The sequence below is a fragment of the Alosa alosa genome, chromosome 8, assembly GCF_017589495.1.
Source record: "Alosa alosa isolate M-15738 ecotype Scorff River chromosome 8, AALO_Geno_1.1, whole genome shotgun sequence".
In the NCBI taxonomy this organism is placed as follows: Eukaryota; Metazoa; Chordata; class Actinopteri; order Clupeiformes; family Clupeidae; genus Alosa; species Alosa alosa.
Genome location: NC_063196.1, coordinates 33,420,835 through 33,433,334, shown reverse-complemented (window position 1 = coordinate 33,433,334; position 12,500 = coordinate 33,420,835). Strand labels below are relative to the sequence as shown.

Here is a 12,500-nt window from a genome sequence, read left to right as displayed (position 1 = left end):
GTGAGTGAGAGGAGTGAGTGAGCGGGAGCGAGAGGAGTGAGGAGGAGTGAGTGGAGGAGTGAGTGAGTGAGTGGAGTGAGGAGTGAGGGAGTGAAGGAGTGGAGTGAGTGAGTGGAGTGGAGGGAGGAGTGAGAGAAAGAAAGAAAGAAAGAAAAAAGAAAGAAAGAAAGAAAGAAAGAAAGAAAGAAAGAAAGAAAGAAAGAAAGAAAGAAAGAAAGAAAGAAAGAAAGAAAGAAAGAAAGAAAGAAAGAAAGAAAGAAAGAAAGAGAGAAAAAGCTTGCCAGTAACCTCAGGGGCCTGATGGTAAATTCCTGACCAAACACCTGACTGTCCTCATCATTCCCCGGTAATGGACTCATCTGTGACATCACGTCCTGTCTACACCTGCTTTACAGTCACTTGGTCACTGACACACAAAAATACACACATGCAAAATCATATATATATATATATACATACATACATACAAGGATACAAGGAAGTTTATTGTCACATGCATATAGTTACTGGAAGTAAGAAATGCAGTGAAATTATGGGGCGGTAAAAAAGTGCAGTAGAAGAGGGGTTTAGTAGATTAAGTGGCAAGGGCTGCATAAGAAAGGTGGGGGAGGATTGGGATTGGGCGGGGGGCACCAACAAGGAGCACCCAAGAGCAACAGGGGCAAGGAAAAACTCCCTTACCAAGGAAGAAACCTTGGGCAGATCCATCGCTCAAAGGGGGGCTAACCCAACTGCCAGGGTCTTGGTGTGTGTGTTGGGGGATGACAGGGGAGATGGGATAGTGTGCTGTGTATGTGGGAAGAGGGCAGTGTGCAATATGTGTGTTGGAGAAGCTTCCTCATGAGACAATGTGCTGTGTATTGGGGGCAGTGTGCTGTAAGTATGGTGAAGGGACTTACTATTGCAAGCAGAGTACTGTATGTATGATGTATGTGAGTGATGACAGTGAAGATGTGTGTGTGGCCGGGAGGGGAGTGGAGCAGTGACTCTGTGTGTGTGTGTGTGTAGTGTGTGTGTATATACACACATTTCTATTATATTCATACAAAATGTAAACAAGTCAGGCAGAGACATTTCTGCCTGATATATATTCACCTGGCTACATCAGTATAAACATACATGCAAACACAGTATCCACAGCAAGGCAGCAGTCTTGACAACAGTGCGCCAGTCTCAGCTGTTGATCTCTCTGCCACTCTAAAGCACATCCCTATGTACCAAAGGCATGTGACTCATCAGTCAGAATGAAGTGCTAGATGTCTAAGAGAGCTAGAAACTGGAGGTGCTCTTTTACAGCATCTGATCTTGTGGTCTCTTCTTGGTAAGCATTCTACTAAACTAACATTGCCACTATGCAAACTAACTAAAAAAAAACACAATTGCACTATGCAAAACACACATGCACAAAGGCTTGTCATATTGTCATATTTACACAAAGGCTTGCTGTCTGACAAATGACAATGACACCGAGATGGGAGCCGTCTTGTGTGTAATTTCTCCTCTTGCACATAGTCTGTAGTAGACTTAATAGAGTAAACTAAACTACATACAGAGTGCATAGCACTATATGGTCCTAAAAGGTCGGTGCCTGTGAGGGGGTCAAGGACAGATGCCGGCTGCCTGAGACGTGACCTTTTAGGGTGACCCTGACCTTGTTCACTGCTGACCTTAAGTCCTCTGCACCCTCTGCCAGCACTGCAGCATGTGGCACTACCCAATCAGTGATCTGGTGAACACTTACTCAGAGAAGACTGATGAGCGCTGAGGTGAGGCTGGCTGTTCATGCAATAAAGGGCATTTGAATATAAACGGAACAGTCTTATCACAAGTTTGGGGGGGGGTGCTCTATTTTATATGGCAGCCCAGTGGCAGTGTTTAATAGGCCTACGCTAAAACGCGCGCGCACACACGGTCACATCCTATTCTAATGATCAAGCTCTTATACAAGTGTGACCAGAAACACCTGTTGGATAACTTGTTCTTTTACAAACAGACACAGGTATAAAACAAATATCAAAGTAAGCATTACAATGCAAACAGAGCCTAACATGAGAGCTGTTAGGCTTACGCCCCTGATAATAACAAGTGAAATGAAACCAAAAATTCAGATTAAGTCATTTCAAAGCTATTTCTCATAAACGTGTAGCATTGCACGACCAGTTTATAACCAGTTTATAACATGTCTCTACTTGACTGAGTTTTGGAATTCTTCTTCGAAGTCAGGTGTGTTGACAGGATAGACGCGGAACAATGAGATAAGAGGAGGTGTGAGCCCGAGTGTGTGTATGGAGGTGTGAGCCCGAGTGTGTGTATGGAGCCCGAGTGTGTGTATGGAGGTGTGAGCGAGAGTGTGTGTATGGAGGTGTGAGCCCGAGTGTGTGTATGGAGCCCGAGTGTGTGTATGGAGGTGTGAGCCCGAGTGTGTGTATGGAGCCCGAGTGTGTGTATGGAGGTGTGAGCGAAAGTGTGTGTATGGAGGTGTGAGCGAGAGTGTGTGTATGGAGGTGTGAGCGAGAGTGTGTGTATGCATGTGCGTGCGTGCTTGCGTGCCAGGGATGGAAATTAGCCACCCGCCCCCCAGCCAAATGCAGATAGTTTTGTGCGCTGGCGGGTGAATTTGGTCAACTTACCAGCCGCTGTGGCGGGTAAATAGAGCTAGCATACCACAAATTGTCAGATCTGGCCGATAACCATGATCATTTTGGGTAGCCTACTATACATGATATCACATTTTCATGCCGTTTATCTAGTGTCAGCACAGTGGCAGGTGGAAAAAATATTTAATTTCTATCCCTGGTGTGTGCTTGCGTGCGTGCGTTTGACAAAAGTGGACATACTGTAGGTGTCTGTATCTGTCTGTGTGTCTGTGTGTGTGTGTGTGTGTGTGTGTGTGTGTATCTAAATTTGTGTCTGTGCATTTGTGTATCCATGTGTGTGTGCATGTAACTAGACAGGGGTGTGTATGTGTGCATGTAACTAGACAGGGGTGTGTGTGTGCATGTGTGTGTGTGTGTGCATGTAACTAAACAGGGGTGTGTATGTGTGCATGTAACTAAACAGGGGTGTGCATGTGTGCATGTAACTAAACAGGGGTGTGTGTGTGTGCATCTAACTAGACAGGGGTGTGTGTGTGTGTGCATGTAACTAGACAGGGGTGTGTGTGTGTGCATGTAACTAAACAGGGGTGTGTGTGTGTGTGTGTGTGCGTGTGTGTGCGTGTGCATGTAAATAGACAGGGGTAGATGAGTCCAAGAGAACATGTGGGGAAGAGAGGGAGTGAGAAGAGAAAAGAGGAGAGGACAGAAAGAGACAGAGAGAGAGATGCAGAAAGAGAGAGAGATGGAGAGAGAGAGAGAGAGAAAGAGAGAGAGAGAGAGATGCAGAAAGAGAGAGAGAGAGAGAGAGAGAGAGAGAGAGAGATGCAGAAAGAGAGAGAGAGAGAGAGAGAGAGAGAGAGAGAGAGATGCAGAAAGAGAGAGAGAGAGAGAGAGAGAGAGAGAGAGAGAGATGCAGAAAGAGAGAGAGAGAGATGGAGTGAGGGGAGATGCAGAAAGAGAGAGAGAGAGATGGAGTGAGGGGAGATGCAGAAAGAGAGAGAGATGGAGTGAGGAGAGGTGATGAGAAAGGAGGATACAGAGAAAGATATGAGGGAGAAAAACAGAAAGAATGAAAATCAGGTCCGAGAAAAATCACATCCGCTAAAGAGGGTGTGTTTGCACCTTCATGTGGCTTAAGAAGCGCCTCGTGCAGTTTCTCACTCATACACACACACAACCTCAACAATACACACCCCAAATAAGATACACAGTGCTCATCACACCCTGTGAGATCGTAAACAAGTACTCGTGAGCCATCACGGACACACGGCCTTTCCACCCACTCCACCCATGATGCAGGCGCACACACACACACACACACGCACACACGCCACACAATAACACACCCAGGTAACCTCACATATATTTTTGCATTCAACATGTGGTCTCATACTCTCAGACACACACACCCATTTCCCACCAATACCTTTTTGAATGCAAGGTGGTCTCTCTTTTACAAGCACGCACACACGCACACACTTATTACACAATTAAAGTTGCAATTTTTATTTCAGCAAGTAGTGTATACACAGAACACTCATCATTCAAAAGAATTTCATGTCATAATTCATATTTCGTATATCAGTGCATTAAAAGTCTAAAATAACCATCTTTACAGTTAGGAAACATGTTTTTACAGACAGTAGAAGTATTTTAGGGTTATTGAACACAGTATCTGAGCACCAATGTCAAAGCATGAGTGTGTCCCCCATGTGTGGGCAGAGAGAGAGGTGTGTGTGTGTGTGTGTGTGTGTGTGTGTGTTTTGCGAGGGGTTTGATAGCATAGATGCATGGGAACATCTCCAGGTGTCCCTGAACTGTCTTCACTCTTTCTTTCCCCCACTCTCTGTGGTGAAACAGACCTCCTTTTCAACAGCTGCAGCCTGTTCGTTCTCACAGACTCACACACTCGAAGGCAAACACTCTCTCACACAAACACACACTCACATATCCTAAGAGCAACATGCAGTTTAAGCATACCCCACCTATGCAATAGTGGGCAGATTGCTGGCTAGCGGGGCTCAAAAACAACTGAAGCTATCTAAGGGTCAAAGGTTAAACTCTTTGCTGGTGAAGCATACGACCATGTTTGTTTGTTTGTTTGCTGGTGGAACATTGTTGCTTGCTTGTTTGTTTTCTGAGGACTTACGCGACACAAGATAATGCTTTAAAAATATGCTAATGAACAAAAGTCAATAAAAAAAAGCTACTTGTCTAGATTCATACAAAAATAAACTGAAAGATCTGTTTTAAAATATGTAGAAAAGCTTAAAGAAAGGCAAATCGCATATTTTACATCTGACTAAAAATCAGCAAAAAACTTTAAAATACAAAAAGCAGTTCTAGGGCCGCCTCCAAAAAAAAATTCCGCTGTTGTTCCGCTCTGACAAAACCAATCTTTTGTCCACAAGACGCAGTCATCTTACTGGCCGAGAGATAAGAACAGCAACCCAACACAAAATGTCTTCCCTGTTATGTGTTGGGAATGGGATTCCCCAAAGAGCTGCTCTTTCATTGGTCAAAGGGGCACACTAAATGCAAGCACTCCCCTGATTGGCTCAGCTCCCAGGAGAGCTCCTCGGATTGGGCCACATCATCAATCCCGAGTGAAGGCCTTCTTCTGATTGGCCCTGACCATGTCGTCGGGGGAAGGCGTGTCGAAGAGGAAGGGTGCGATGTGATGCAATGGTTCCTGTTCTTTGGGTTCTGTGTTCTGGAGGTTCTGGGTGCTGTAGAGGAAGGCCCGGTGACAGCCCAGCGTTCTGCTTCTGCGGCACCGCGGATCGTCGCGGCTGGGGGCGCGGACCGACAGCGCCAGTGCAAATGCCGACGGGCGGGCCAGAAGCGACGTACGGTTGTCCTGGCGACAGCAGCGGCGGCGGCCGGGGGTGGTGGTGGAGGCGGGAGGGGAGGAAGGGCATGAGAAAGAGAAGGGTGAAGCGCGGCCGTCGCTTGCAGACGGCGACGTCTGTGCCATGAGCGCGCTCAGATCAACCGTCTGGGCAGCAGCAGGTGGCCATGGTTTAGGTGCACGCAGTGGCTGTGGCGTCTGGGCAGCTTGCCGCATCTTCTGCCCCGCCTTCTGTCTGGAGTCCCGCTCTGGCGCACCCATGAGACTGACCAGTGAGCCCGCAGCGACTGGCAGACTACTCTTAGCCTGGTGCTGGGACATGAGCTCAGACAGTGAGGGCGCCCCCAAGAGGCCGGGAGGACCCACAGCACCACTTCCCATGTGAGCATTGCTCAGTACACTAAGAGAGCTGCCCTGCACGCCAAGCTTGTGCGCTAGGTGTGTGTGTGCCTGAGTGTGGGGGTGTGTGTCCACGCTCGTGCTCAGGAGCCCAGGTAGGGCGCTGTACAGCGTTGGACTGCTGCTCTGATGCTCCTGGATCAGGTCGGCCAGAGATGGGCTTCCCGCGTGCGCACCTGCCATTCCTCCGTCCGCCTGCAGGGGGCGACCTCCCTGCAGCACTGAACTCAAGCTGCCTAAGGGCACGGGCACAGCCACAGACGCCCGGGGGTCCTCGGCCCTGAGGCCGCCGAGGGGGCTCGACAACAAGGCAGGGGTGCCGCCGAGGGGGCTCGACAACAAGGTAGGGGTGGCGCTGAGAGAGGATAGGGAGCTTAGAGCCAGTCCAGGGACACTAGGACCCAGGGGTGAATTGTTTGAGCCAGCACCTAGAGACTGGCCTGGTGCAGTAGAACTCGATAAACCAGGGGCTGTGGAACTCAATGAAAGCCCTGGAGGAGGATGAGTGGAGGCCAGAGGCCCAGGGGCACTAGGACCCAGAGACAGACCAGGAGGCAGGCGGGTGGATGAGGGAGCGGATCCAGGGGCACTAGGACCCAGGGAGAGTGAAGCCAAGCTGCAGGGGAGGCCATCCGTTGGCTTGATTTGACTCTTCTGGTCGTGCTCGGACATCAACTGAGCCAAACTAACGGAGGAACCCGAACCAGGACCGCCCGACTCGATCAAACCTGAACAAGGACCCGTATGTTTTGATTGTGACGGCTGTTTTGCTAGCTGCTTTGAATCAGACTGAGCAAGCAGGTCGCTGAGATTAAACGAACCCTTGGACGAGTGTGCACCAAGCGTTGGTGCGTACATGTCAGTGTGTGAGTGTGTATGAGGGTGTGTGTGTACTGCCATGTCCTTGGTCTCAGTGTGAGTTTGTGTGGAAGCAGATAAGGCTCCTTACCTTGCAAAAGCCAACCACAGTCACAGTAGAGAGGGATTCAGGGAACAGTGAGAGGAGGAGTGGAGGAGAGGCGGAACACGGGAGGACCGGTAGCAGCAGACAAGTGGAGGGAGGAGTGAGGACACATTCAAGCAGCAACACAGAAAGGAGAGAAAGGCAAAACGTTAAACATTAGTTTTAGGTCTGGGGACAGTTTGCTCACCATAGCACTTCTACTTCCGGTTACCTCAAAACAAGTCCACATGGCTCTGCAGCCAATACAAATACAATGTCTCTCTCCTGAGCATTTGAAGCTGACTGACTGAATTTAACTAAAGTGTATTCGATTTAAAAATAGAGGATTACACCTTAACATCAGTCAGTCCAACTAACCCAATTAACAAAAACATACAAAACCCTTTTTCACTCCAAGTGCCTGAAGACACACCACTCTCTCAAACAATGAACAGCAGACAACATCTGATCCTTGAATAGGTCTAGCCGGAGTTGTCCCAATCACTGCTCCTTAGCCACTGCACTAACCCTGCCCCTACCCAAAAAGACAAAAAGAACACTGGCTTGCAAATATAGTCACAGGCCTTTAAAAGCTTTTCAATGAGCAGCTGGACACGAGACCTTGCCCAGACTCAACTTCTATCAGGTTTTTTCCCTCAGACAGGTGACGGGTGTGAGAAACAGCACAATTGGGACACATGATAAATTATCTAGCTAATGTCCAGGGCAGGTGTGGTTAAGTACAGGATCAAAGCCTTGGGGAAAGTCCTCTCTTCATATCTGAATCAATAGTAGCTAGTACTAATAATGGTTAATGCTAATTCAAATTATTTGACAGATGGTTGTAGCAAAAACATGTGCTGAACTTTGCTTTTTTGAACCTGGAATTTATGCACCCAGTTCAGGATGGATAAGGGCAGCTGACCTGGCCTATCTGCATTTACAAATGAAACTGAAAACTAGCATTAAAAGGAAACAACAATGTAAAACTAATGTCTAAACAGTTTCAAACTCCACAGCATAACCATTTCATGCTTTCCAAGTCCTGGCTAATATGTATTTTAGTGAGGGTAGGGTTTCTAGGGCTTATCTGAACCTGATATAATTTGCCATTTTTACACACACACACACACACACCCACACAACCCCCACCTCCCCAGGATGATGCAACAAGTGAAACTAAGCAAGGTTTTCGTGAGGTGTGTGTGTGTGTGTGTGTGTGTGTGTGAAACCAGGAGAGACTTGATGTCGTGACAGGAGGTGTGTGTGTGTGTGTCTGTGGCTGTGTGTTGTTTTAATCCCAGTGGGAGCACATGGAGATCATGGACTATGGCGGTGGGCTTCCCCTGGCTGTCCAAACTGGAAACACCCCACCTGCCACACAGTGTTTGCGTGTGTGTGCTATGGCTTCTAGTGTGTGTGCTATGGCTTCTAGTGTGTGTGCTATGGCTTCTATGGCTTCTAGTGTGTGTGCTATGGCTTCTAGTGTGTGTGCTATGGCTTCTAAAATTCAGCTGCATATAAAACAGGGCTTTGATTGCTAATACTACACCATGCAGTACAAACAGTATAGCATAAATCAAAATGCTATAGGATCGCCACCTATTACTGCCCATCCCCTATATCCGCCCTCTTATGTGTGTGTCACTTAATATTAATTTCTATACAATCTAAGACGGCAGATTCCTAAAGAAACGCAAGCACCACCACCATAAGTGTATCTAAATTAGCTATGTACCAAAAATTACATTTTACTGTAACTCGAAGAGCTGTAAACTGTGTTGTAAGGCTGAGTGTACAAATCCGCTTGGAGCTCCAGTGGAATTTTGATTTGCGACGAGAATTCTCGGTCTAACTGTTGATGTGCTATGTGAAAGGGCGGAAATAAGCACCCACCAGCCCAGTGCTAAGCGCAGAGCGTGGTAGACAAAATCGGATATTTCAGGCAGTAAAAGCCCCGGTAAGAACCAAACTAGATTTTGTTCAAATCTACACACCAATGGCTACTGAAAAATGTAAGGTTCATTTATCAAATGTTATTTTGAAGTATTAAAAAACATTGTTGTTTTAGAATTTTCGAACGAAAGGGGCGGTAATTGGTGGTTTTACGATATATGTGCATTACTGGTACACTATATATGTACCCGTACTACTATAAATGGCATCAAAGAAAGCAAGTATGCTTGTAGGAATATGTGCTAAGTGTGAGTGTGTGTGTGTTTGAGTGTGTTGGAAAGAGTTACATGTAAAACAATTTCCATAGGACTCTCAGACAACTCATCGCTGCAAAGCTGTGTGTGTGTGTGTGTGTGTGTGTATGTGTGTGTCTCTCCACATCGCTGCGAAGCCGACGAACCTGCACTCACTAGCCTACGATCTACTCTGCATGGGTGTGATTTAATCTAGGCGTGATTTTATCTGTGTGTGTGTGTGTGTGTGTGTACTCCGTACCTCTCTCTCGTTCTGGTCTCTGCGGTAAGGGCGCGGGTATGGGCGCCTGTGTGGGTTTGGGTGGTGGCGGCGCCTCTGTGTGTGCGTTCGCACTCTCCTCTGACAGGACCACGTCTAGCGCCCTCTGGGGGTCGAAGTCGTGGCGCATCGCTGCCTGGGTCAGAACAGAGTCGGACACCGTGTCCCCCAGCACCGCTCGCATGTGGTCCAGACAGGAGTAGAGCCGGCCTGAAGCAAACACACGACCAGGGAGCACACACACATGCATCCAGAGTGTGCATCCAGAATACGCACGCGCACGCGCGCGCACACACACACACACACACACACACACACACACACACACACACACACACACACACACACACACACACACACACCGGTCATTTGCAGACCAAAGGCAAATAACACATCCCCAGCCCAAGTACGCTTCAGGTCTCTGGAGTCGATACCTTCATATTATAACATTTTCTATTCTCTCTGTTCAAACTCGATTTACACAAAGACAATAGACTTGAAAGTTGTGAAATTTGGCTAGAAAGGAGTCATACATGTTTACTCCATGAAAGTCGAAACAGAATTTAAAAATATGTTCTAATTTCTTGCTTTTCAACCACGTCCATGCTAGCCCAGTACTACTTGCAGTTTGTAGCTTAATAGGTGTCAGGTAGCCTCTTCCAGGTTCTGTAGTGGGTAACTTTATTTTCAAATACACGACAATTACAGAGGAAAAATACAGACCTGGTGTGCAGTAGTGTTAATTTTGTCACCTATTTTTAATTTAGTCATAGTCTTAGTCTTGTGACTAAATGTCCTTTTAGTCTTTGTCATATTTAGTCATTCAAATATCATTTTTGTTAGTCAAGTTTTAGTGGACTAAAAGTCTCGGTCATTTTAGTCTAGTTTTAGTCAAAAGAAAACTAAAGGTATCTTAGTCTTAGTCCGTTTTAGTCAACACATTTTAGTCTTTTTTTTTTTAAAACAAATTATTTCTGATTACCATTTGAGTCAAATAGTGTTTCACACATCTCAATTTTCCAACAATATTGTGTGTCCACAGGGCTACTCGTCTGTTATAATTACTCATTCTGATTTTTTGTCAGTCCATTATGTTTACATGCACAGGTAAGTCGAGCTACAGTTATAGCTCGGCTGGGATTTGACCATAGACAGTAAAGATTTGACTGGACCACTGTCATATTCAGAGACCAGTGTTTCTCAAAGTGTGGTCGGGGGATCACCAAGTGGTCCTTGAAAGCAGGCGCGGGTAAAATATAATATAGATGAGTTGTTTGCCAAATAACTTGTAGTTAAATCCAAAAAGTTCTGCAACACTGTCTATGTAAGATATGCCAGTTTAAATCATACAGAATGAATCCTCTGACACAATAAGCAAAGTGCAAAGACAATAAGCAAAGTGGTTCAGTGAGTAGGCCTATAGACTAATTATAGGCTACTGTTGGAGTAGGTCTAATCTTTTTTTTTTTTTTTTTTTTTTAGCTAGGGTTAGTTAAGTGGTCCTGAAACTGAAATAGTTTGAGAAACACTGTCGAGGCCAATGTATTAATGTTTTACTCCTCCTAAGCTAGATGGCTTATATGCTACCAAACACAACACATTCCCTAAACAGACTCTCCATCTTAGCCATAGCTAACTTGCTAGCGAACTTTCTATATTAGCTTCCTTGCTAGCAAACTTTGCATCATCAGTCTAACTAGATGAATAGTTGACATTACATGCTGAACATTTTCGTATGGACATTCTGGGGGATGTTAATTTGTATGAGAGAAGCTTCAACTTCTGGGTATGTAGCATTGTGGCATAAAGCTTAGGTTGCTAACTCTGGCAGAAATCTCCAGTGTTCTTGTTTCGTGTTGCAGCCACAGGGTTGCAGCAGCAGCACGTAGACTAGCCTACAGGAAAGCTGTTGCGTATGAACATTATATTTTACATGAATATTTTGAAAACGTAACAGCTAGATATTCTGTCTTCTCATTTTGTAGACGAACATGAAGGGAGATTTTATCTTAGTTTTTATTTCATGCAAAACATTTTAATCTCGTCTTTTTTAGGTCAACAATAATGCATCTTAAGATAGTCTTAGTCAGTGTTTCAGGACATTACTGACGCCTCGCCATCGCCTCGCCTTAGTCATGAAAAAAAAGGTCGATTGATCTAACATATTTCCCTCTCGCCTCGCCTGGCCTAAATTAACACTAGTGTGCAGTGGCCCTAAATATATGTGTTTCTCTGAGTGCGCCTGTGTGTTTGTGTGTGTGTGTGTGTGTGTGTGTGTGTGTGAGATACGTACCTTGATCCAGTGGGTCCAGAGTAGGCCCTATAGAGGGGGACATGGGGATGTCCCCTTCCTCATCCTCCTCCTCATCCACCCGCGCCACCTGAGGAGTCTGCCTCTCCTGGCGAGAATAGATAAACTGGGCAGCTGGGAACAACCAGAACACACAATCACAATCCAGACGTTTGCCTCCTAATGAAGGCTTGATGCTGAGACGCATCAGAGTTTTTCATGGTCTAAAATGACCATACCAAGACAATTAAGGCGTTTTAATTGGAGAGTGCCTTGATTAAGCAATAAGCCCCGAGAGGCCGTAGGTTACACTGATTCTACAACAGCTAAGGGCCGTTCTTAGGCCTGACGTGCTAGCAGAGGGAAAACCCCCCTTAGCTGTTGTAGAATCAGTGCAACCTACGGACTCGAGTGGCTTATTGCTTTTCTAAAACTGTTACTATAAATACCTGGCAAAGTTTCATAAAGTAAAAGCACAGCAACTAGAAATGGAACCGATTTACTCCTAGATAATCACTCTTCTGCCAAGAAATATATTTCCTCTATCTGAATGGCTGCCAAGCAACGTCAAGACGCAGCTACTTTAACTTTTGTATTAAGTAATGGTAGTGCAGTAATATAGAACGAAATGCAGTCAAGGTGTATGTTTATGCTGCATTTTACAACGGCATCGAACAAGATTCAGCCAATCACAACCAAGGACCGGAACCATCAGTTTTAAAAAGAGTACATATTTTTGAGTACAGGAAGCACTCCTATCGAAACATTTTTTCACAAAAGTTTTTCTAATCAGCCATTCACAACAGCCTGGCAATAAGAGTGTGGCTAAAACAACACTATAGTGATACATCAGTTATGTTAATTGTATGACGCCTACCTTCAAACAAGGAAATCATGATCTCGGTCATAATAATCAAAGAATATGTTCACAATGTCACTGCCATGTCAATG

General features: G+C 45.8%; 1 protein-coding gene across 2 annotated transcripts in view; it reads right to left on the bottom strand.

Annotated features, from left to right (window-relative positions):
- hbs1l (HBS1-like translational GTPase) overlaps positions 1-12,500 on the bottom strand; it is a 59,611-nt gene that overhangs the window by 45,887 nt on the left and 1,224 nt on the right. Inside the window, exons 3-5 of one of the 2 annotated variants that reach the window (XM_048249895.1) lie at positions 11,553-11,684; positions 9,242-9,469; positions 4,080-6,791 (exon numbers count right to left, since the gene is read on the bottom strand). In XM_048249895.1, coding sequence (XP_048105852.1) covers positions 5,194-6,791; positions 9,242-9,469; positions 11,553-11,684 — 1,958 coding nt within the window. In that variant the 3' untranslated portion in view covers positions 4,080-5,193. Of the gene's footprint in view, positions 1-4,079; positions 6,792-9,241; positions 9,470-11,552; positions 11,685-12,500 lie in introns of those variants that run through there. The other variant, XM_048249894.1, reaches the window with a different exon arrangement.